Raw genomic sequence first — 23,401 nt, forward strand, 5'->3', positions numbered from 1 at the left:
TTGATGTCTGAGTTAAATAAACTAGACAGGATTTGAATCAAGCCATGTGTCACGCTGGCAGATGGTTCAAGCAGGTTACAGTTCCTCAGTTCACAGGCTGAATACCAAATGGAGGTATCAGTTCCTCAATATCCAGTTCCTCAATATCCAGCTGGATACCAAATTGCTACAGTTCAAAGTCTCCATTGTCTACATGCTCTCTCTCAGAAATCTCTATTTTATACAGTTCCTGAGATAGTGGATTCTTGGATGGGTACTGGTGAGCCAGTAACGCTGTCTGGCTCCTCCATTGTCGAACCTGAAAGGCTGGTTGTGGGTGTTCCCAACATCACAACTCATTTCAGGGACAGACACACAGCAAAACTTCATAACTCCCCATGCAATGACAGCACATACAATTGACAAGGATATTAATAATCAACAGATCAAGACTTTTTTAATGATACCTCACAAGGCAGACTTTGTTCATATTTATATGACCGTGGTGAATATGGGGGTTCCAGGGTGCTGTTTTGAGGTACAGAGTGCCACATCCACCCACATTTTATTTAAAGTCCCCAATATTTTATACACCTCCTCACTCCATTGGTCTCCAAAACAGAGCTGGATATTTATTGTTTTCTAAAACTTTTGGTGTATTTTTGTTTCAGTTTGGTTGCGGCATTCGCCATGCTTGTCCTTTTCCTCCAAACCCCAGATCCTGGAATCGGTTGATTATGTGGCAATTACAGCTTTCTTTTCTTTTTTTTTAAGTTTCCAGCCTTCGTTCTTGCAGAGAAAAGCTTGAAATGTGCCCCCCGCAAAAAAAATCGTAAGGCAAAAAGAGAAGAAACCCAAATGTCTTTCTTTTCAAACAAATCTCATGATATCTTAGGGGGTTGCTCATGAGTTTTGAAGGCTTGGGTTTGGCAATGAAGAGACAGGACTAAATTTTAAAAAGTGGTTAAGGGAGTTAGGTGCCAACAGGAAGCTGTTTATGTGGGGATATATCTGGGAGGGTGGGGGCAATGCGGGAGATCACAGGACGTGGCTGGGTCCAATCATGTCTGCAAAGCCTGGAAGGCCTCTGGCGCCCACTGCTACACGCAGACGTCTCATAAATCACAAGGTGTCTGCATTTGGCTACCCACATCTGGGGGCAGGCGGCAGGGCCCCCAGAAGAGAGCAGGGGTTGAGACAGCCATGTCCAGCTGACTCCCCCATGTGATGTGCCAGGAGCAGAGACACCAGCTGGGACTCTGCCCTCCAGCCCCTCCTGGCTAGGGAAAGTGAACAGAGCCCCACTGGAAGTTGGCCACATGAGATTCCCAGCCCTACCTTTCCTGCAGGTTACACACCCCTCGGCCTGGGCCACGTTACAGGCCAGCTAATGTTAAGGAAACTCTCGCTCTGAGCTGGAGACCACACAAACAACAGCCCGGCCTCCAACCTGCCTTCGTCCCTCATCATTTGCCTCGAGGCCTCAGGTGTGGGGACACTTTTCAGCTCAACATGACCTCCCAGAGCCAGCAGGGCTCCAGCCACCCTGGGATGCATCAACAGGGGAGTCTCGATTAGCAGCAGGGAGGTGATTTCCCCTCCGGATCCAGCCCCGGTGCGACCGCTGCTGGGATCCTGGTTCCGGTTCTGGCGCCCACCCTTCAAGAAGGATGTTGAGCAGCTGGAGAGGGGTCAGAGAAGAGCCACGAGAAGGATTAACGGACTGGTCCCCGGGCTTGACAGAGAGAGACTCCAGGAGCTCAGTCAGTTCAGCTGATCAGAGGACACGTCTACACGGGGAAGGCTGCACCAGTGCAGCTGTGGCGCTGTGGAGGCTTAATGTAGAAGCTCAAGCCAAGGGTAAGGGTAAGGGGTGACTTGATTTCCAGTTTAGGACAAGCACCTGAATTGCATGTCTGCTGCCATCTACTGGCCATGCGATTTTACTGCCATCGTCAGCCCTGAGCCTTTGGATACCAGTCTATAGCAGAGGTTCTCAACCCGGGGTATGCATACCACTTCGGGTACGCAGAGATCTTCCAAGGGGTACATCAGCTCACCTAGATATTTGCCTAGTTTTACAACAGGCTACATAAAAAGCACTCGCATAGTCCGTAGAAACTAAAATTTCATACAATGACTTGTTTATACTGCTCTATATACTGTCCACTGGAATGTAAGTGCAATATTTAAATTCCAATCAATTTATTTTATAATTATATGGTAAAATGAGAACGGAAACCGTCCATCAGTACGAGCGTGCTATGACACAATAGCACACTTTTTAAGTGAGGAGAAACCTAGGGGTTTACAAGACAAACGAGACTCCTGAAAGGTTTCAGAGTAACAGCTGTGTTAGTCTGTATTCGCAAAAAGAACAGGAGGACTTGTGGCACCTTAGAGACTAACCAATTTATTTGAGCATGAGCTTTCGTGAGCTACAGCTCACTTCATCGGATGCATTCAGTGGAAAATAGAGTGGGGAGATTTATATACACACAGAGAATATGAAACAATACCTCCTCCCACCCCACTGTCCTGCTGGTAATAGCTTATCTAAAATGATCATCAAGTTGGGCCATTTCCTGCACAAATCCAGGTTCTCTCACCCCCTCACCCCCCTCCCAAAAACCACACACACAAACTCACTATCCTGCTGGTAATAGCTCATCCAAAGTGACCACTCTCCCTACAATGTGCATGATAATCAAGGTGGGCCATTTCCAGGGGGTGAGAGAACCTGGATTTGTGCAGGAAATGGCCCAACTTGATTATCATGCACAGTGTGTAGAGAGTTGTCACTTTGGATGGGCTATCACCAGCAGGAGAGTGAATTTGTGTGTGGGGGGGCGGAGGGTGAGAAAACCTGGATTTGTGCTGGAAATGGCCCAACTTGATGATCACTTTAGATAAAAAGAAAAGGAGGACTTGTGGCACCTTAGAGACTAACCAATTTATTTGAGCATGAGCTTTCGTGAGCTACAGCTCACTTCATCGGATGCATGCCGTGGAAACTGCAGCAGACTTTATTTATACACAGAGAATATGAAAAAATACCTCCTCCCACCCCACTGTCCTGCTGGTAATAGCTTATCTAAAGTGATCATAGATAAGCTATTACCAGCAGGACAGTGGGGTGGGAGGAGGCATTGTTTCATATTCTCTGTGTGTATATAAAGTCTGCTGCAGTTTCCACGGCATGCATCCGATGAAGTGAGCTGTAGCTCACGAAAGCTCATGCTCAAATAAATTGGTTAGTCTCTAAGGTGCCACAAGTCCTCCTTTTCTTTTTACTCCTGAAAGGGGTACAGTAGTCTGGAAAGGTTGAGAGCCACTGGTCTATAGGGTCGTTTCACACTGAGATGTGGCCACCTCTGGGATGGGGCATGGGGGATGTTTATACAAGTGAGAGGAAGGAATTTGGGGGGGCACTGTTTTGGGGAGTGGGTAGGGTAGGGAACAGGGTTCCTGGAACAATTTGTATAGGGGGGGTGCTGAGAGCCATTGAATCAAACTTTAAACCCTGTATATGATGGGAAACACTTAAATCCAGGGGATGCAGCACGGACTGGGGGGTCAGGGAGAGATCTGGGGAGGATGCTTTAGAGAGCAGGTGGGGGGGCCGAAAGGGATCTGGGGAGTCTGCTATGGGGAGCGGGGAGGGATCTGGAGGGTGCTGCTGTGGGGGGTGGGATGGTGGCAGGAACCTGGGGTAGGGCTTGGGGGGCAGAGACATATCTGGAGAGGCACTGTGGATTTCACCCTAGCAAGGAAGCTGGAAGGCTTAATCTCACTTTCTACCTATGTCCTGGGGGAATCAGACACGGCATCTCAGAATTCATTCCCTCAACACACATACACCACCCACAGCTTCCCCAACACGGACTCTGTCTGGTGACAGGAAGCTGTCTTCTTGCGGGGAGAGCACGCGGGGGTGGGGGTGGGGGTAGCTCAGTGAGGGTGGGGGATGTTCACAAAGCTGAGTCTGCAAAGCCTCTGAGACGGCCAGCTCCATGCAAGCCTCAGAAAGCTCGGCTGAGCTCTGGGGCCTTTGTGATGAAAGGTCTGAGATCCTGTCCACAGAGAGGGTCGTCCACATCCGGGGCAGCCACAGCCCAAGAGTAGGAGCTGAACTGTGGCTGCATCATTGCAAAATTTCAGCCCATTCATACTTGGAGACTCACCAGACCCAGCTTGAGCCCATGAAGTGCCGCTGGAACCTGCCGCCCTTCACCCCCGGTCACCCCATGAACATTCTGGAGAGACCTTGCCAGGTTGTGAGTGGATCATGAATCTCTCGCTTCATTGGCTGTGAGCCACATGACAGTGTCTGCTCCACGACTGGCTGGGGGATTAGTTGGATGCTGGAGAACGGCCAGCGATGTGAAAGCTGAGTGAATTTTGGCCAGGCATATCAGGATTTATTGACACACTGGTTTAAAAAAAACACTGTTTCGGGGTTCTCGGAGTGCAAGCTGGACTGTGGGACTTCTGAGCCCTCTGTCCCACCAACCTGGGGTATCCCTCTCACACTGTGATGCTGTGTCAAGCGACAAACCTCGGGCAGGCCCTGCACTTCCACAGCCATCCCCGGGCAGGGACACACCCAGCTGAGTTCCATGAATGCTTCTCACAGCCACTCATGAACCATCAATAGGGAGGCTCTAATCAATTCCCCCCGGCTCCCAGGCCTTGTGCCCCAGAGCTGTACCGTCCTGTCCTGGTCAGAAGCCTGGCCAGTGTAAGTTCATTATTCAGGCGGCGTCTCCCCCGATGTGGAGAGGACATGCATCAGCTTTTGTAAACTGAACTGAGATTTCCCAAGCCCTCAGGCAATCCCCATGGGTCAAGCAGTCTCCATTGTGTACACTTCCTGGACTAGTGGATTCTTCCCTTGACGGGTGCTGATGAGCCATTAATGCTATCTGGCTCCTCCATTGTTGAACCTGAAAGGCCGGTTCTGGGTGTTTCCAACATCACAACATATTTCAGTAACAAACACATAGCAAAACTTCCTAATTCCCCATACAATGACAGCACACACAATTCAGTAGGATATTAAAATTCAACAGATAAAGACTTTTTAATGATACCTCACAAGGCAGACTTTGTTCATATTGATATGACAGTGGTGAATATGGGGATTCCAGGGTGCTGTTTTTAGGTATAGCGTTCCACAGCCACCCACATTTTATTTAAAGTCCCCAATATTTTAAACACCTCCTCACTCCATTGACTTCTAAAAAAGCTGAATATTACAATTTGGTAGCGGCATTCATCATGTTTCTCATTTTCCTCCAAGCCCCAGATCCTGGAATCAGATAATTAGGTGGAAATTTCAGCTCTTTTCTTTTCACAAGTTTCTGGTCTTCGTTGTTGCAGAAAAAGGCTTGAAATGGCCCCAAAAAATCAGGAGGCAAAAAAGAAGAACCCAGATGTCTTTCTTTTCAAACCAATCTCATGATATTTTAGGAGGTGGCTCATCAGCTTTGAAGGCCTGGGCTTGGCAATGAAGAGACAGGACTACATTTTTAATAGTGGCTAAGGGAGTTAGGTGCCAAATTCCCATTGATGTTATGATTTAAGCACCTAACTCACAGAGGTGCTTTTCCAAATCTCACCCGTAGAAGCCCAAGTCAATTAAATTACATCATGTAATGGCAGACAGCTAAAAAGTGACATTTAAGTGCTTATATACAAATGCTAGAAGTCTAAATAATAAGATGGGTAAACCAGAGTGCCTCATATTAAATATAAATATAATAGGCATCACAGAAACTTGGTGGAATAAGGATAATCAATGGGACACAGTAATACCATAATACAATATATCAGAAGGACAGAACAGGTCATACTGGTGGGGGACTTGCATTATATGTGAAAGAAAGCATAGAGTCAAATGAAGTAAAAATCTTAAATGAACCCAACTGTATCATAGAATCTCGATGGATAGTAATTCCATGCTTGAATAATAAGAATATAGCAGCAGGGATATATTACTGACCACCCGACCAGTATGGTGATAGCTACTGTGAAATGGTCAGCAACATTAGCGAGGCTATAAACATAAAAAACTCAATAATAATGGGGGATTTCAAGTATCCCCGTATTGACTGGATACATGTCAGCTTAGGATGGGACGCAGAGATACAGTTTCTTGTCACCTCAAATGACTGCCTCTTGGAGCAGATAGTCAACCCACAAGGGGAGAGGCAATTCTTGATTTAGTCCTAAGTGGAGCACAGGATCTGGTCCAAGGGTGAATATAACTGAACCGCTTGGTAATATAGACCATAATATAATTAAATTTAACATCCCGGTGGCAGCGAAAACACCACATCAGCCTAACATGATAGCATTTTATTTCAGAAAGGGGAACACAGAAATGAGGAAATTAGTTAAACAGAAATAAATGGTACAGTGCCAAAACTGAAATCCCTGCAAGCTGCATGGAAATGTTTTTAAGACACCATAACAGAGGCTCAAATGTATCCCCCAAATTAAAATACATAGTAAGAGAACCAAACAAGTGCCCCCATGGCCAAACAACAAAGTAAAAAAGTGTTTGAGAGGCAGAAAGGCATCCTTTAAAAAGTGGAAGTTAAATCTTAGTGAGGAAAATAGAAAGGAGAATAAACTCTGGGAAATGAAGTGTAAAACTATAATTAGGAAGGCCAAAAAAGAATTTGAAGAACAGCTAGCCAAAGAGTCAAAAAGAAACAGCAAAAAAAATGTAAGTACATCAGAAGCAGGAAGCCTGCTAAACAACCAGTGGGGCCACTGGGCGCTCGAGATGTTAAAGGGACCAGAGTGACCTAGACAAATTGGAGGATTGGGCCAAAAGAAATCTGATGAGGTTCTACAGGGACAAGTGCAGAGTCCTGCACATAGGAAGGAAGAATCCCATGCACCGCTACAGGCTGGGGACCGACTGGCTAAGCAGCAGTTCTGCAGAAAAGGAACTGGGGATTACAGTGGACGAGAAGCTGGCTATGAGTCAGCAGTGTACCCTTGTTGCCAAGAAGACCAATGGCATTGTGGGCTGTATTAGTAGGAGCATTGCCAGCAGATCAAGGGAAGTGATTATTCCCCTCTATTCGGCACTGCTGAGGCCACACCTGGAGTATTGCATCCAGTTTTGGTCCCTCCACTACAGAAGGGATGTGGACAAATTGCAGAGAGTCCAGCAGAGGGCAACGAAAATGATTAGTGGTTTGGGGCATATGACTTACGAGGAGAGGCTGAGGGAACTGAGCTTATTTAGTCTGCAGAAGAGAAGAGTGAGGGGGGAATTTGATAGCAGCCTTCAACTACCTGAAGGGGGGTTCCAAAGAGCATGGATCTAGACTGTTCTCATTGGTGGCAGATGACAGAACAAGGAGCAATGTTTTCAAGTTGCAGTGGAGGAGATCTAGGTTGGATATTAGGAAAGACGATTTCACTAGGAGGGTGGTGAAGCACTGGAATGGGTTCCCTAGGGAGGTGGTGGAATCTCCATCTTTAGAGGTTTTTAAGCCCAGCTTGACAAAGCTTTGGCTGGATTGATTTAGTTGGTTTTGGTCCTGCTTTGAGCAGGGGATTGGACTAGATGACCTCCTCTATGTTTCTGTGAGCACTCAAGGACTATAAGGCCATTGCGGAGAAACTAAATGAATTCTTTGCATCGGTCTTCACAGCTGAGCATGTGAGGGAGATGCCCAAACCTGAGTCATTCTTTCTCGGTGACAAATCTGAGGACCTGTCCCAGATTGAGGTGTCATTAGAGGAGGTTTTGGAACAAATTGATAAACTAAATAGTAATAAGTCACTAGGACCAGATGGGATTCAAACAAGAGTTCTGAAGGAACTCAAATATGAAATTACAGAACTACTGGCTGTGGTATGCAAACTATCATTTAAATCAGCTTCTGTACCAGATGACTGGAGGATTAGCTAATGTGATACCAATTTTTAAAAAAGGCTTCAGAGATGATCGCAACAATAACAAACTGGTAAGCCTGATTTTAGTACAAAGCAAACTGGTTGTAACTATAGTAAAAAACAGAATTCTCAAACACATGGATGAACATGATTTGTTGCGAGAGAGTCAACATGGATTTCTAGAGGAAAATCATGCCTCACCAATCTAGTAGAATTCTTTGAGATGGTCAAAAAAGAGTGGACAAGGATGATCCAAATGATGTACTGTACTCAAATTTTCAGAAAGCCCTTGACAAGGTCCCTCACCAAAGGCTCTTTAAGCAAAGTGAGCTGTCATGGGATAAAAGGGAAGGGCTTCTCATGGATCAATAACTGGGTAAAAGATAGGAAACAAAGATCAGGAATAAATGGTCAGTTTTCAGAATGGAGAGAGGTAAATAGTGGTGTTCCCAGGTGTCTGTACTGGGACCAGTCCTATTCATCATATATGTAAACTATCTGTAAAAAGGGGTAAACAATGAGGTGGCAAAATTTGCAGATGATACAAAACTACTCAAGATAGTTAAGTCCAAAGCTGATTGCAAAGAGTTGTAAAGGTACCTGTTGCAGGGCGTAGCAGGGCCCCTCTTGGTTCCGCCTCTGCTCTGCCATAAAAATCACAGAGAGACCCTGGCTTAGTCACTGGTTCTGTTTATTTACACACTGCAAACCCACCACCTCTCATCACATAGTACTGGGGGTTCCAGCCATAGGGGCTTCTCTTTCTTATAGCCAGCAGGGCAGCGCTATCCCTCTCCTTCCAGGCTCTGGCTTCCGCTTCCGCTTCCGCTTCCGCTTCCGCTTCTGTCTGCCCCTCTCTGGCTTCCTTCCTCTGAGGCTTTTATGCAGCCCTGGGCTAATTAGGCTAGCAACTGGTTCCCCTTTGCCAATCAGGTGCAGGTTTCTCTAGGCAGCTCCAACCTACCTCCCTTAATTGGAGCTGGCTAAGCAATTCATACCCACCACCCTGTCACAGGACCTCACAAAACTAAGTGACTGGGCAACAAAATGGCAGATGAAATTCAGTGTTAATAAATGCAAAGTAATGCACATTGGAAAATATAATCCCAACTATCCATATACAATGAGCTGTTTCCACTCAAGAAAGAGATCTGGGAATCACTGTAGATAGTTCTCTGGAATCATCCACTCAATGTGCAGTGGCTGTCAAAAAAGTGAACAGAATGTTGGAAATAATTAAGAAAGGGATAGATAATAAGACAGAATATATCATATCACCTTTATATAAATCCCTGGTATGCCCACATCTTGAATACTGTGTGCAGATGTGGTCGCCCCATCTCAGAAAAGCTATACTGGAATTGGAAAAGGTACAGAAAAGGGCTACAAAAATTATTAGGGGGATGGGACATCTTCCATATGAGGAGCGATTAACAAGACTGGGACTTTTCATCTTGGAAAAGAGATGACTAATGGGGGTTATGATACAGGTCTATAAAATCCTGACAGGTGTGGAGAAAGTAAATAGGGAAGTGTTATTTATTCCTTCTCAGAACTAGAAGTTACCTATTGAAATTAATAGGCAGGTGGTTTAAAACAAACAAAAGGAAGCATTTCTTCACACAATGCACAGTTAACCTGTGGCACTCTTTGCCAGAGGATTTTGTAAATACCAAGTCTATAATTGGGTCCAAAATAGAATGAGATAAGTTCATGGAGGATAGGTCTATCAATGGCTATTAGCCAAGATGGGCAGGGATGGTGTCTGTAGACTCTGTTTCCAGAAGCTGGGGATGGATCACTTGATAATGACCTGTTCTGTTCATTCCCTCTGGGGCATCTGGCATTGGCAACTGTCAGAAGACAAGATACTGGGTTAGATGGACCTTGGGTCTGACTCAGTCTGGCCGTTCTTATGTTCTTATGTTGTGTTCTCATTGACTCACAGCTGGGTTCCTGTGGGCCTAAAGACTTTTAAAAATAGAACTTAGACCCTTTTGAAAATGTTTCCCTTTGTTTCATAGACCCATTGATCTTCAACACACATAGGAAAGAAATAGAGCTGGAGCCCCACTGCTATGGGAGTTAAGGTGAGATGATGAGAAGAATAATGACACAGCGATGCAGAAAAGGAAAGACCATAAAGAACCAAGTGCCCCAAAATGATCTAACAATGAACAAAAACAAGACTCCAATATATTTCATTAAAATAATAGATTCATAGATTCCAAGGCTGGAAGAGACCAGTGTGATCATCTCATATGACCTCCCCGATCACACAGGCCAGAGAACTGCCCAAAATAATTCCTAGAGCAGAGCTTTTAAAAAAACATCCCAGCTTGATTTAAAATTGCCAGTGATGGAGAATCTACCATGACCCTTGGGAAATTGCTCCAATGGTCAGTTACTCTGATTGTTACAAATTTACACCTCCTTTCCAGTCTGAATTTGTCTAGGTTCAACTGGATCGTGTTAGACCTTCCTCTGGTAGATTGAAGAGCCCTTTATTAAATAGTTGTTCCCCATGTAGGTACTTACAGACTATGATCAAGTCACCCCTTCAGCTTCTCTTTGTTAAGCTAAATAGATTGGGCTCCTTGAGTCTCTCACTCTAAGGCAGGTTTTCGAATCCTGCTATCATTCTTGTGGCTTTTCTTTGAGTAAGGCAAAAAAAATTCTCTTGCTAAAAAAGACAATTCTGGGATCAAGAGGAAGTTATGGGTCACAGCTAACAGATTTCTTTCTCCATACAAATATCGAAAATTCCATCCATTCCCCTATTCAGGCACCGCCAAATTCTCTGTGCTTTGGGCTCTGCGTGAATGTTGCCAGCACCTCACAAACTCTTCCTCCATGGTGAGGTAGAAGATGGGGCTGAGGCAACTGTTGAAATATGTCAGGACACAAGCAAAAGCGCTTCCCATTTTCAGAATAGGCAGAGGGTACTTAGCTGAGATCTGCAGGAAGAAGATGTGATACGGTAGCCAGCAGACGAAAAAGGTTGGGATCAACCAAGAAGGATCTTAAGTGGCTTGGTGGACTGGTTCAACCTGTTGCTTAGCTTGGCAACTAGAAAGATGTAGAAGGTTGGGATCAAGATCAAGGTTAGTGGGATCAGAAACCCAACCAGGAACTGGATCACAACAGCAGCCTTCACCCTCCCTTCATCTAGTTGGAAATTCATGTCGGTGCTGGCAGGTGAGAGCAGGGACTCCCAGAGATAACCATACCACAAGCTGAACCCAGCAGACAGGGCCTACATGCCCAAAACCATTCTGAAAGCCAGGGGTGGTGTGCGGCATATCTGGGCCCACTCAGGGCGTGCCACGAGGATGCAGCGATCGACACTGAGGGCCGTGAGGAGGAAGGCGCTGAAGAACATGTGGAAGGAGGTGAGGGTGCTGCTCAGCCCCTTCGCCCAGTCTAAGTCCAGGATGAAGATGGAGGTGAATCTGAGGGGCAGGAAGACGATGAAGATGAAATCTGCCACGGCCCAGCTCCAGAACCACACAGCACTCGCTGTCCTCTCCACACGGCAGCTGGCGATGGAGAGGACATAGCCGTTGAATGGCACCCCGGCGAGGAAGGCCACGTCACACAGCACCAGGAAGAGAACTGGGAGGAACACCATTCTTGGAAGAGTTGCAGTCACAATATCCCCTCCTCCTCCTCCTCCTCAGGACTTGGCACGAGAAGTGCAGACGTTGTACTGAGCAAAGGAAGGAAAAGCAATGAAACGGGCTCCAGGAGAGGACACGGACAGAGTTTGGTTTCTACTAACCCAAATGTTTAAGAAACACACAGCTTTGCTTCTTGCTTAAAAGTTGGAGTTCTAGGCAAAGAGAGGTTGACAATGAGGGTGTCCAGGATGCAGAGACAGAGATATGAGAGACCCCCGACCAATACTTACTAAAATTCCCAAATAATCTTTTTTCTGTTAGTTTCCCAAAGTAGCTGGTTATTCCCTTCTTGGTTAGAAAAAATTAATGAATGATTGTTTCCCCCGTTTTCTTTTGAAATAATGGAATTTTTGAAAGTGATTCTTCTCCGCCCCCTTCATTTTGAAGTGTAGTTTTTTATGGTTTGGGCCATTTTGGTGGGCGGGGGGGGGGGCGGCAGCCTGAGTTAATAGAGCCGTGTGGGCAAAATCCCCACCGAAAGAACCCCTATGGAAACCTCCACTGACGGAGAGCAATTCCCCAGAAGGAGAAAAGTAAGATTGAAAAGACAATGATGACAAAAAAGCCACCCGGCAAAACACCAGGGGAAGAAGAAACCAGTAGCAAGTCAAAAGATTATTTTTAATTGCTAGTCTATTTTAGTGGGTAGACAGGGAGTCTGGACTCCTCGGCTTCATCCCAGACTCTGTCACTGAACTGGTTGGGGAGCCTGGACAAGTCACACCACGGCCCCATGCCACAGTTTCCCCTCCAAACATTTGTCTGTTTAGAGTGTGAGCTCTCTGTTTCTCCCTGTGGGTCTGTGCAGCACTTGGAAGATGGGGCCTCCAAGCTCGGTCACGGTCTGTGTACAACAAGCATGATGGTGGACCCTGACCTCTGAAAACAGGACCCACAAGTAATTTTAACAGGCTCTATCCAGAGCAGATGAAAGGAGTGGATGGGGGCATCAGTAAGAGGGGAGATCCAGGAGGTAGCGGGTGGGTGGGGTCAGAATGAGATCCAGTGGGGTAGCTGAAGGGATTACCTCATTTCTTTAATTGTGTCTTTGTCTCAGAGTCAACCCCCGTCCCAGGTCTGCGATGCAACATTTGCAGCTTGCCCAGACTGGGTCAGCCCAGAGCAGGAAGCCGTTCACGTGCGGATATATCGGGGTGGGGGAATGGGGGGAGATCACAGGACGTGGCTGGGTCTGATCACATCTGCAAAGCCTCGAAAGTCTTCATCAACCACAGCTACATGCAGACATCACATGAACCACAAGCTCCCCCCACCCCTCCCCCGTGCTGGGCCCTAGCAAGATGTCTGCATTTGGCTGTCCATGTCTGGCGGCAGGCGAGTGGGGCCCCCACTGGGGAGCAGGGACTGAGATAGTCATGCACAGCCAACTCCACAGGGCGAGGTCCTAGATCTGAGATGCCAACTGGGACTCTGCCCTCCAGCTCCTCCTGGCTGGGGAAAGCGAACAGAGCCCCCCTGGAAGATGGATGCATGAGATTCTCAGCCCTGGCTTTGCTGCAGGGAACCCACCCCTCTGCCCGGGCATATTACAGGCCAGGAAATGTTAAGGAAACGCTCGCTCTGTGCTAGAGACCACACAAACCACAGCCCGGCCTGCAACCTGACATCATCTCTCATCATTTGCCTAGAGGCCTCCAGTGTGGGGGAAGTTTTCAGCTCAACATGAGTTCCCAGAGCCAACAGGGATGCAGCCGTGCTGGGATGCATCAACAGGGGAATCTCAATTAGGAGCAGGAAGGTGATTTTCCCTCTGTATCCGGTCCTGGTGTGACCACAGCTAGGATCCTGTGTCCGGTTCCGGCATCCACCCTTCAAGAAGGATGTTGAGCAACTGGAGAGGGGTCAGAGACGAGCCATGAGAAGGGTTAAGTGACTGGCCCCCAGGATTGACAGAGGGAGACTCCAGGAGCTCAGTGTGATATTCTATACCTTGGGGGAGCATGCTGTAAGCCCCATATTCCTCATTTTCATATAATCATGATCTTACGTATAAAGCAGGCCTCGTAAGGTATCAGCGGAAAGGTCATGATCTGCTGCAAGTCATTTCTCAATCCATATATATAAGCATCAATGCACATGAAATTGTGAGAATTGTGTAGCATGGTGGTCACTAAAACATGCTGTAAGTTGGGGGAATCAGCCAGATCTTAGCTCCCCAGAGGCAACAGCAAGGAAAGTCACCAACGCCCGTGTGGGATGTCAAACATCCCATCAGCAGCCATTGTTCTGCAAGGGAGCGACAATGCGATGTCTCACCTTCATGAGGCCACACCAGGGGAATTGCTCAACCTTGCTTAGAGAGACTCAGTAATGCTCACCTGACTCCGAAGGGTGGGTGGGCAAAGCCAAAAGAGAAGAAAGGACATGATAAAAGGGAGAGACATTTGCCACATTTGTTCAAAGGGGAGAACTAGGGTGAAGAGCAACCAGCCAGCCTGTGGTGAGAAGCATCTAAGTTTGTGAGGGACTAAAAGTGTTAAGATCAGCTTAGAGTGCATCTTGCTTTTATTTCATTTGACCACATCTGACTTGTAAAGTTTTGACTTATAATCACATAAAATCTATCTTTATTGTCATTACATTTGTTCGTTTATTCTACCTGAAGCAGTGCGTTTGGTTTGAAGCATGTCAGAGGATCCCCTTGGGATAACAAGCCTGGTACATATCAATTTCTTTTTTAAATTGATGAACTCACATAAGCTTGCAGCGTCCAGCGGGCATAACTGGACATTGCAAGACAGAGGTTCCCAGGGTTGTGTCTGGGACCAGAGATATTGGCTAGTGTCATTTGGTTGCAAGTAGCTGGGAGTAGCTTACATGCCAGAGGTTGTGTGTGAACAGCCCAGGAGTGGGGGTTCTCACAGCAGAATGGGGTAAGGCTGGCACCCACAGTCGAGGAGTGGAGAGGCCTAGCAGATCACCGGTCCAGACAACACCAGCGGGGAACGTCACACTCAGTGTGTTCAGTTTATCAAAGGGCACGTCTACACGGGGAAGGCTGCACCGATGCAGCTGCGGTGCTGTAGCGGCTCAGTGAAGACGCTGTCTGTGCTGAGACAAGAGCTTCTCCCATCGGCGTCGTTACTCCACCCCCCCCCCCGAGAGGCGGGAGCTGTGTTGACGGGAGAAGCGTTGTCTACACCGGGCATTAGGTCAGTATAACAGCGTCACCCGGGGGGGTGGGTTTCCACATCCCCGAGCAACGTAGTTATACCAACATCCGTTGCTAGTGTAGACCCAGTGAAAGGGAAGGTGATGGGGTGAGTTGATTACCATTTTTTGACAAGCAGCTGAATTGCACGTATGCTACCATCTACTGGCCAGGTGGTTTTACTGCCATCGTCAGCCCTGAGCCTTTGGATACCAGACTACAGCAGTGGTTCTCAACCAGGGGTACATGTCTCCTGGGGGTACACAGAGATCTTCCAGGGGGTACCTCAGTTCATGTAGATATTTGCCTAGTTTTACAACAGGATACACAAAAAGTACTCGCATAGTCAGTACCAAGTAAAATTTCATCCAGTAACTTGTTTATACTGCTCTACATACTGTCCACTGAAATGTAAGTATAATATTCATATTCCAATCAATTTATTTTATAATTATATTGTATTGCTGGTACAATTTGCATATTGAGGGTGCTGAGAGCCACTGAATCAAACTGTAAACCCAGTATATGATGGAAACCACTTCAAGCCAGGAGGTACGGCACCAATAGAGGGACCGGGAGGGAGCTGGGGAGGCTGCTATGGGGTGCAGGTCAGGATATGGAGGGGCTGGTGTGGGAGGTGGGGAGGGGGCATGGAGGAAGCTGGGGCGGGGGGGGCACAGACAGATCTGGGGGGAACATTTTGGACCATTTTGGATGACATGCATCCGAGAGTGCTGAAGGAATTGGCGGCTGTGATTGCAGAGCCATTGGCCATTATCTTTGAAAACTCATGGCAAATGGGGGAAGTCCCGGATGACTGGAAAAAGGCTAATGTAGTGCCCATCTTTAAAAAAGGAAAGAAGGAGGATCCTGGGAACTACAGGCTAGTCAGCCTCACCTCAGTCCCTGGAAAAATCATGGAGCAGGTCCTCAAAGAATCAATCCTGAAGCTTTTAGAGGAGAGGAAAGTGATCAGGAACAGTCAGCAAGGATTCACCAAGGGAAGGTCATGCCTGACTAATCTAATTGCCTTCTATGATGAGATAACTGGCTCTGTGGATGAGGGGAAAGCAGTGGACGTGTTGTTCCTTGACTTTAGCAAAGCTTTTGACATGGTCTCCCACAGTATTCTTGTGAGCAAGTTAAAGAAGTATGGGCTGGATGGATGCACTATAAGGTGGGTAGAAAGTTGGCTAGATTGTCGGGCTCAACGGGTAGTGATCAGTGGCTCCATGTCTACTTGGCAGCCGGTATCAAGTGGAGTGTCCCAAGGGTCCTGGAGCCGGTTTTGTTCAATATCTTCATTAATGATCTGGAGGATGGTGTGGATTGCACCCTCAGCAAGTTTGCAGATGACACTAAACTGGGAGGAGAAGTAGATACGCTGGAGGGTAGGGACAGGATACAGAGGGACCTAGACAAATTGGAGGATTGGGCCAAAAGAATTCCGATGAGGTTCAACAAGGACAAGTGCAGAGTCCTCTACTTCGGACGGAAGAATCCCATGCACCGCTACAGACTAGGGACCGAATGGCTCGGCAGCAGTTCTGCAGAAAAGGACCTAGGGATGACAGTGGACGAGAAGCTGGATATGAGTCAACAGTGTGCCCTTGTTGCCAAGAAGGCCAATGTCATTTTGGGATGTATAAGTAGGGGCAAAGCGAGCAGATCGAGGGACGTGATCGTCCCCCTCTATTCGACATTGGTGAGGCCTCATCTGGAGTACTGTGTCCAGTTTAGGGCCCCACACTACAAGAAGGATGTGGATAAATTGGAGAGAGTCCAGCGAAGGGCAACAAAAATGATTAGGGGTCTGGAACACATGACTTATGAGGAGAGGCTGAGGGAACTGGGATTGTTTAGTCTGCGGAAGAGAAGAATGAGGGAGGATTTGATAGCTGCTTTCAACTACCTGAGAGGTGGTTCCAGAGAGGATGGTTCTAGACTATTCTCAGTGATAGAAGAGGACAGGACAAGGAGTAATGGTCTCAAGTTGCAGTGGGGGAGGTTTAGGTTGGATATTAGGAAAAACGTTTTCACTAAGACGATGGTGAAACATTGGAATGCGTTACCTAGGGAGGTGGTGGAATCTCCTTCCTTAGAAGTTTTTAAGGTCAGGCTTGACAAAGCCCTGCCTGGGATGATTTAATTGGGGATTGGTCCTGCTTTGAGCAGGGGGTTGGACTAGATGACCTCTTGAGGTCCCTTCCAACCCTGATATTCTATGTTTCTATGATTCTATGATTTCACCCTAACAGTGAAGTTGGAAGCTTTATTCTCACTTTCTTACCTATGTCCTGGGGGTATCAGACATGGCATCTCATAATTGATTCCCTCAGCACACTCACACCACCTGCTGCTCCCCCCACCCTCCACTGACTCTGTCTGGGGGCAGGAAGCTGTCCTCTTGAGGGGGGTGGTTCAGCAGGGGTGGGAGATGAGAGGTGGGGGTGCTGAGAGCCAATGAATCAAACTTTAAACCCTGTATATGATAGGAAGCACTTCAATCCAGGGGCTGCAGCACCGATGGGTGGGGTGGGGAAGGATATGGGGAGGCTCCTGTGGGGAGTGGGGTGGTCGCAGGGAGGTACCTGGGGTAGGAGGTGGGGGGACAGAGACAGATATGGGGGGGGCATTATGGAGATCACCCTAGCATTGAAGCTGGAAATTTTAATCTCACTGTTTTATCTGTCCTGGGGGAATCAGACATGGCATCTCAGAATTGATTCCCCCAACAAACACACACCATCTGCAGCTCCCCCTCCCCACGGGCTCTGTCTGGGGACAGAAAGCTGTCCTCTCGGGGAGGGAGAAAGGGGGGGTCTCATCGGGGGTGGGGGATGCTCACTAATCTGAGTCTGCAAAGCCTCTGAGGCAGCCAGCTCTGTGCAAGCCTCAAACAACTCGGCTCAGTTCTGGGGTCTCTCATGACGAAGGGTCTGAGATCCCATCTGCAGAGACGGTCGCCCGCATCCAGGGCAACCACAGCCCCAGAGCAGGAGCTGAGCTGCAGCTGCATCGTTGCGAAAATTCAGCCCGTTCACACCTGGATATGCTGGGTTGGGAGTGATTTGTGGGTGGGCCGCCATTCACCTCTGGTCCTCCTCAAACGTCCTGGAGAGAGCTTTGCTGGTGGTGGGTGGATTGTGAATCTCTCACTTTGTTGGCTGAGAGCCACCCAACATTTTGTCTGTTCCACGACTGGCTGATGGACTTCTTGGGTGCTGGAGAGCAGGCAGTGACATAGCGAAGGGCGAAAGCTGCGTGAATTTTGGCCAGGAATAAGAGGACTCATTGAGACACTTGTATAAAAAAACACTGTGACGAGGTTCCCAGCGTGCAAGCTATACTGTAGGACCGCTGAGCCCTCTGTCCCACCAACCTGCCGTATCCCTCTTACACTGTGATGCTGTGTCAAGTTAAAACCTCTGGCAGGCCCTGCACTTCCACAGCCATCCCCAAGCAGGGACGCACCCAGCTGAGTTCCACGAATGACCTCCCAGCCACTCATGAACCATCAACAGGGAGGCTCCAGTCAATTCCTCCTGGCTCCCTGGCCTTGCAGCCCACAAATGTACCATCCTGCACTGGTCAGAAGCCTGGCCAGTGTAAGTTCTTTGCCCAGTCTGTGCCTCCTTCCATGTGGAGAGCACAAACACCAGCCTCTGTCCACCGAGCTAACATTTCCCAAGCACTTCAACCACACACACAGTTTTAGGTAGAATATAAAACAGGTTTATTAACTACAGACAGATTGAAAGTGATTATACGTCGCGATTATAAAGATCACAGTTGGTCACCCAAGAAGTAAAAGGAAATTCGCCATCTGAGTTCTACAAACTAAACAGGATTTGAATTAAGCTGTGTCTCACCCTGGCAGACGGGACAAGCAAGTGACACATCCTCAGTGAACAGGCTGGGCTTGTCTTCCAGCCGGATACCAAAGTTCAAAGTCTTTGTCCTCCAGACGTGTTTCCAGGTGTTGAGTTGTGGGGGGAGTGAGACCAAATGGTGACATCACTTCCCCTCTTCTGTTGTTTCTTCCACCCTGATGGAAATACATTTTGGGATGACTTGGGTCAAAGAGTCTCCACTGTCTATGTCGTCTCTCTGAGAAATCTCCATTTTATACGGTTCCTGAGACAGTGGATTCTTTCATGGGTGCTGACGAGCCAGTAACGCTGTCTGGCTCCTCCATGGTCATACCTGAAAGGCTGGTTCTGGGTGTTCCCAACAACACAACGTATTTCAGTAACACACCCATTGCAAAACTTCATAACTCCCCATACAATGACAGCACATACAATTTAACGGTATATGAATAATCAACACACCAAGACTTTTTAATGATACCTCACAAGGCTGACTTTGTTCATATTGATATAACCGTGGTGAATATGGGGGCTCCAGGGTGCTGTTTTGAGGTACAGAGTGCCACAGCCACCCACATTTTATTTAAAGTCCCCAGTATTTTGAACACCTCCTCACTCCATTGGTTTCAGTAATAGAGCTAGATATTTCTGGTTTGCTGAAACTTTTGGTGGAGTTTTGTAGCATCGCCGACTCTTACAATTTCATTGCGACATTCGCCATGTTTGTCGTTTTCCTGCAAGCCCCAGATCCCTGAACCAGATGATTAGGTGGGAATTTCAGTTTTCGCTTCTTATTTTTTTTAGCTAAATTTCCAGCTTTGGTTTTTGCAGAGAAAAGTCTGACATGTCCTCCCCCCTCCCCCGCCAAAAAAAACCATACAGCAAAAAAGAGGAACCCAAATGTCTTTCTTTCCAAACCAATCTCATTATGTGTTAGGGGGTGGCTCATGGGGTTTGAAGGCTCGGGTTTGACAATGAAGATTTGACAATGAAGATACAGGGCTAGATTTTTAAAAGTGGCTAAGGGAGTTAGCTGCCAAATTCCCATTGAAGTTAGGAGTGAAGCACCTAACTCACACAGGTGCTTTTGAAAATCTCACCAGTAGAAGCCTAAGTTGATTCAATTACATCATGTAATGGCAGACAGCTAAAAAGTGACATTTTAGCTCTTATATAAAAATGCTAGAAGTTTAAATAATAAGATGGGTGAACTTGAGTGCCACGTATTAAATGAGGACATCGACATAAAAGGCATCGCAGAAACTTGGTGGAATGAGGATAATCGATGAGTAATACCAGGGTACAAAATATATTGGAAGGACAGAACAGGACGTGCTGGTGCGGGAGCGGCACTATATGTGAAAGAAAGCGTAGAGTCGAAGTAAAAATCTGAAATGAACCAAACTGTATCGTAGTATCTCAATGGAGAATAATTCCATGCCCAAATCATAAGAATACAGAGTAGGGATATATTACTGAACACCTGACCAGAATGGTGATAGCGACTGTGAAATATTCTGGAAGATTAGAGAGGCTATTAAAATTAAAATAACTCAGTAATAATGGGGGATTTCAACTACCTCCATATTGACTGGACACAGGTCACTTCAGAACACGATGCAGAGACAAAGTTTCTTGACACCTTAAAAGACGGCTTCTTGGAGCAGCTGGTCCTGGAACCCACAAGAGGGGAGCCAATTCTTGATTTAGTCCTAAGTGGAGCACAGGTTCAGGGCCAAGGGTGAATATAACTGAACCGCTTGGTAATAGTGACAATAATATAATGGACTTTAACATCCCCGTGGCAGGGGAAACATCACAACAGCCCACCACGGTAGCATTTAATTTCAGAAAAGAAAACTGCACAAAGATGAAGAAGTTAGTAAAAAAGAAATGAAAAGGTCCAGTGCCAAAAGTGAAATCCCTGTAAGCTGCATGGAAACTTTTAAAAGACACCATTACAGAGGCTCAACTTAAATGTATCCCCCAAATTAAGAAACATAGTAAGAGAACCAAAGAAGTGCCACCATGGGTAAACAGCAAACTAGAGAAGCTTTGAGAGGCAAAAAGGCATCCTTTAAAAAGTGGAAGTTAAATCTTATTGAGTAAAATAGAAAGGAGCATGAACTCTGGGAAATGAAGTGTAAAACTATAAATAGGAAGACCAAAAAAGAATTTGAAGAATAACAAGCCAAAGATGCAAAAAGTAATCTGATTTTTTTTTTACGTTTATCAGAAGCAAGAAGTTCCCTCACCAAAGACTCTTAAGCAAAGTAAGCTGTTGTGAGATTAGGGGGAAAGTCCTCTCCTGGATCAATAACTGGTTAAATGATAGGAAACAAGGGTAGGAATCAATGGTCAGTTTTCAGAATGGAGAGAGGTAAATAGCGGTGTCCCCCAGGGGTCTGTACTGGGACCAGTACTCTTCAAATATTCATAAATGATCTGGAAAAAAGGGTAAACTGTGAGGTTGCATCATTTTCAGATGATACGAAACTACTGAAGATAGTTAAGTCCAAAGCTGACTGCGAAGAGCTACAAAGGGTTCTCACACAACTGGGTAACTGGGCAACAAAATGGCAGGTGAAATTCCGTGTTGATAAATGCAAAGTAATGCACATTGGAAACCATAATCCCTACTATACATAGAATCATAGAATATCAGGGTTGGAAGGGACCTCAGGAGGCCATCTAATCCAACCCCCTGCTCAAAGCAGGACTGATCCCCAATTAAATCATATACAATGATGGGGTCTAAATAGCTGTTACCACTCAAGAAAGAGATCTTGGACTCATTGTGGACAGTTCTCTGAAAACATCCACTCAATCTGCAGCGGCCATCAAAAAAGCGACTAGAATGTTGGGAATCATTAAGAAAGGGACAGATAAGATTGAAAACATCATATTGCCTCTATATTAATCCATCCAAAAAAAAAGAGATATTGGAATTGGAAAAGGCTCAGAAAAGGGCAGCAAAAATTATTAGGGGTATGGGACGGCTTCCATAGGAGGAGAGATTAAGAAGACTGGGACTTTTCAGCTTAGAAAAGAGACAACTACGGGGCGATATGTTAGAGCTCTAAAAAATCCTGACTGGTGTGGAGAAAGTAAATAAGGAAGTGTTATTTACTCCTTCCCATAACACAAGAGCTAGGGGTCACCAAATGAAATTAATAGCCAGCGGGTTTTATAGAAATAAAAGGACGTATATAAACTAATAAAAGGAAATATTTGTTCACACAACGAACAGCCAGCCTGGGAAACTCTTTGTCAGGGTTATATTATGTTATATTCTCATTGACTCTCAGCAAGATTCACCCCTTCACCTTCTCTTTGTTAAGCTAAATAGACTGTGCTCCTGGAGTCTCTCACTGTAAGGCAGGTTTTCTAATCCAGTCATCATTCTTGTGGCTCTTCTATGAATAAGGCCAAAAAATTTACTTGCTAAAAAAAGAATTTGGGGATCAAGAGGAAGTTACATGTCCCAGTGAACAGAATTCTTTCTCCATGCAAATATCGACAATTCCATCCATTTCACGATTCAGCCAGCTCCGGCCCCGAGTTGTCGGTTGTTTGGGAGTTGCGTCCACATTGCCGGTACCTCAGAAACTCTTCCTCCATAGTGAAGTAAAAGATGGGGTTCAGGCAACTGTTGAAATACGTCAGGACACAAGCAAAAGCACTTCCCATGTCCAGAATAGGCAGAGGGTACTTAGCTGAGATCTGCAGGAAGGAGAAGACGTGATACGGCAGCCAGCAGAGGAAAAAGGCCGGGATCAAGCCAAGAAGGATCTTGAGTGGCTTGGTGGATTGGATCAGCCTGTTCCTTCTCGTCCTGGCAGCTAGAACGATGTAGAATGTTGGGATCAAGATCAAGGCTAATGGGAACAGAAACCCAACCAGGAACTGGATCGTAATGGCGGCCTTCACCCTCCCTTCATCTGGATGGAAATGCATGCTGGTTCTGGAACGTGAGAAGAGGAATTCCAATAGATCACTGTACCGCAGGCTGAACCCAAGAGACAGGGCCCACATGCCCAAAACCATAAGGAAAGCCAGTTGGGGTGTGCGGTGGTTCCAGGCCCACTCAGGGCGTGCCACGAGGATGCAGCGATCGACACTAAGGGCCGTGAGGAGGAAGGCGCTGGAGAACATGTGGAAGGAGCAGACGGTGTTGCTCAGACTCTTGGCCCAGTCTAAGTCCAGGATGAAAATGGAAATGAATCTGAGAGGCAGGAAGACGATAAAGATGAAATCGGTCATGGCCCGGTTCCAGAACCACACGGCACTGGTCATCCTCTCCACACGGCAGCCAGCGATGAAGAGGATGTAGCTGTTCAACAGCACCCCAGCAAGGAAGGCCACAGCACACAGCACCAGGAAGAGAACTAAGAAGAACCCCATTCTTGGAAGAGGTACAGTCACAATATCCCCTCCTCCTCCTCAGGGATCAGCTGGGACAGCGCAGACGTTGTACTGAGTAAAGGAAGGAAGAGCAATGAGCAAAGGGCTCATGGACAGAAAGAATCAGCTGCAGAGTTTATAATTTCCTTAGAGTTTATAAACTCCCCAGATCCTGAGCTGAACTAAGATAGGATCAAATCCTTGTAGGCCAATGGCACCAATGGTTTGAAGATCTTTGGAGCATAGAGCCAGAGGCTTAGAAGGGGACCGCAAGGGTCATATCTTCTAACCCCCTGACAAGATACAGGACTTGTGTCTATTCTCTCCCGCAATGTTTTTTGTTTTGCCCCGACCTCTGACAACAGGCCCCATAA

At 46.7% G+C, this 23,401-nt stretch overlaps 1 protein-coding gene and 1 pseudogene across 1 annotated transcript; both read right to left on the bottom strand.

Annotated features, from left to right (window-relative positions):
• Nucleotides 1–10,676: 10,676 nt before the first annotated feature.
• LOC140902967 (chemerin-like receptor 1) lies at nt 10,677–11,530 on the bottom strand (annotated as a pseudogene).
• Nucleotides 11,531–22,157: 10,627 nt separating this feature from the next.
• LOC140902968 (chemerin-like receptor 1) lies at nt 22,158–23,027 on the bottom strand. The gene has a single exon (XM_073323548.1). The coding sequence runs from the start codon at nt 23,025–23,027 to the stop codon at nt 22,158–22,160; it is 870 nt and encodes a 289-aa protein (XP_073179649.1).
• Between the last annotated feature and the right edge of the window lie 374 nt (nt 23,028–23,401).

Source organism: Lepidochelys kempii, chromosome 24 (genome assembly GCF_965140285.1).
Source record: "Lepidochelys kempii isolate rLepKem1 chromosome 24, rLepKem1.hap1, whole genome shotgun sequence".
Lineage (NCBI taxonomy): Eukaryota > Metazoa > Chordata > Testudines > Cheloniidae > Lepidochelys > Lepidochelys kempii.

What these genes read in the sequence shown, in the direction of transcription:
- LOC140902968 (XM_073323548.1), bottom strand. Translation starts at nt 23,027, where the DNA reads ATGGGGTTCTTCTTAGTTCTCTTCCTGGTGCTGTGTGCTGTGGCCTTC.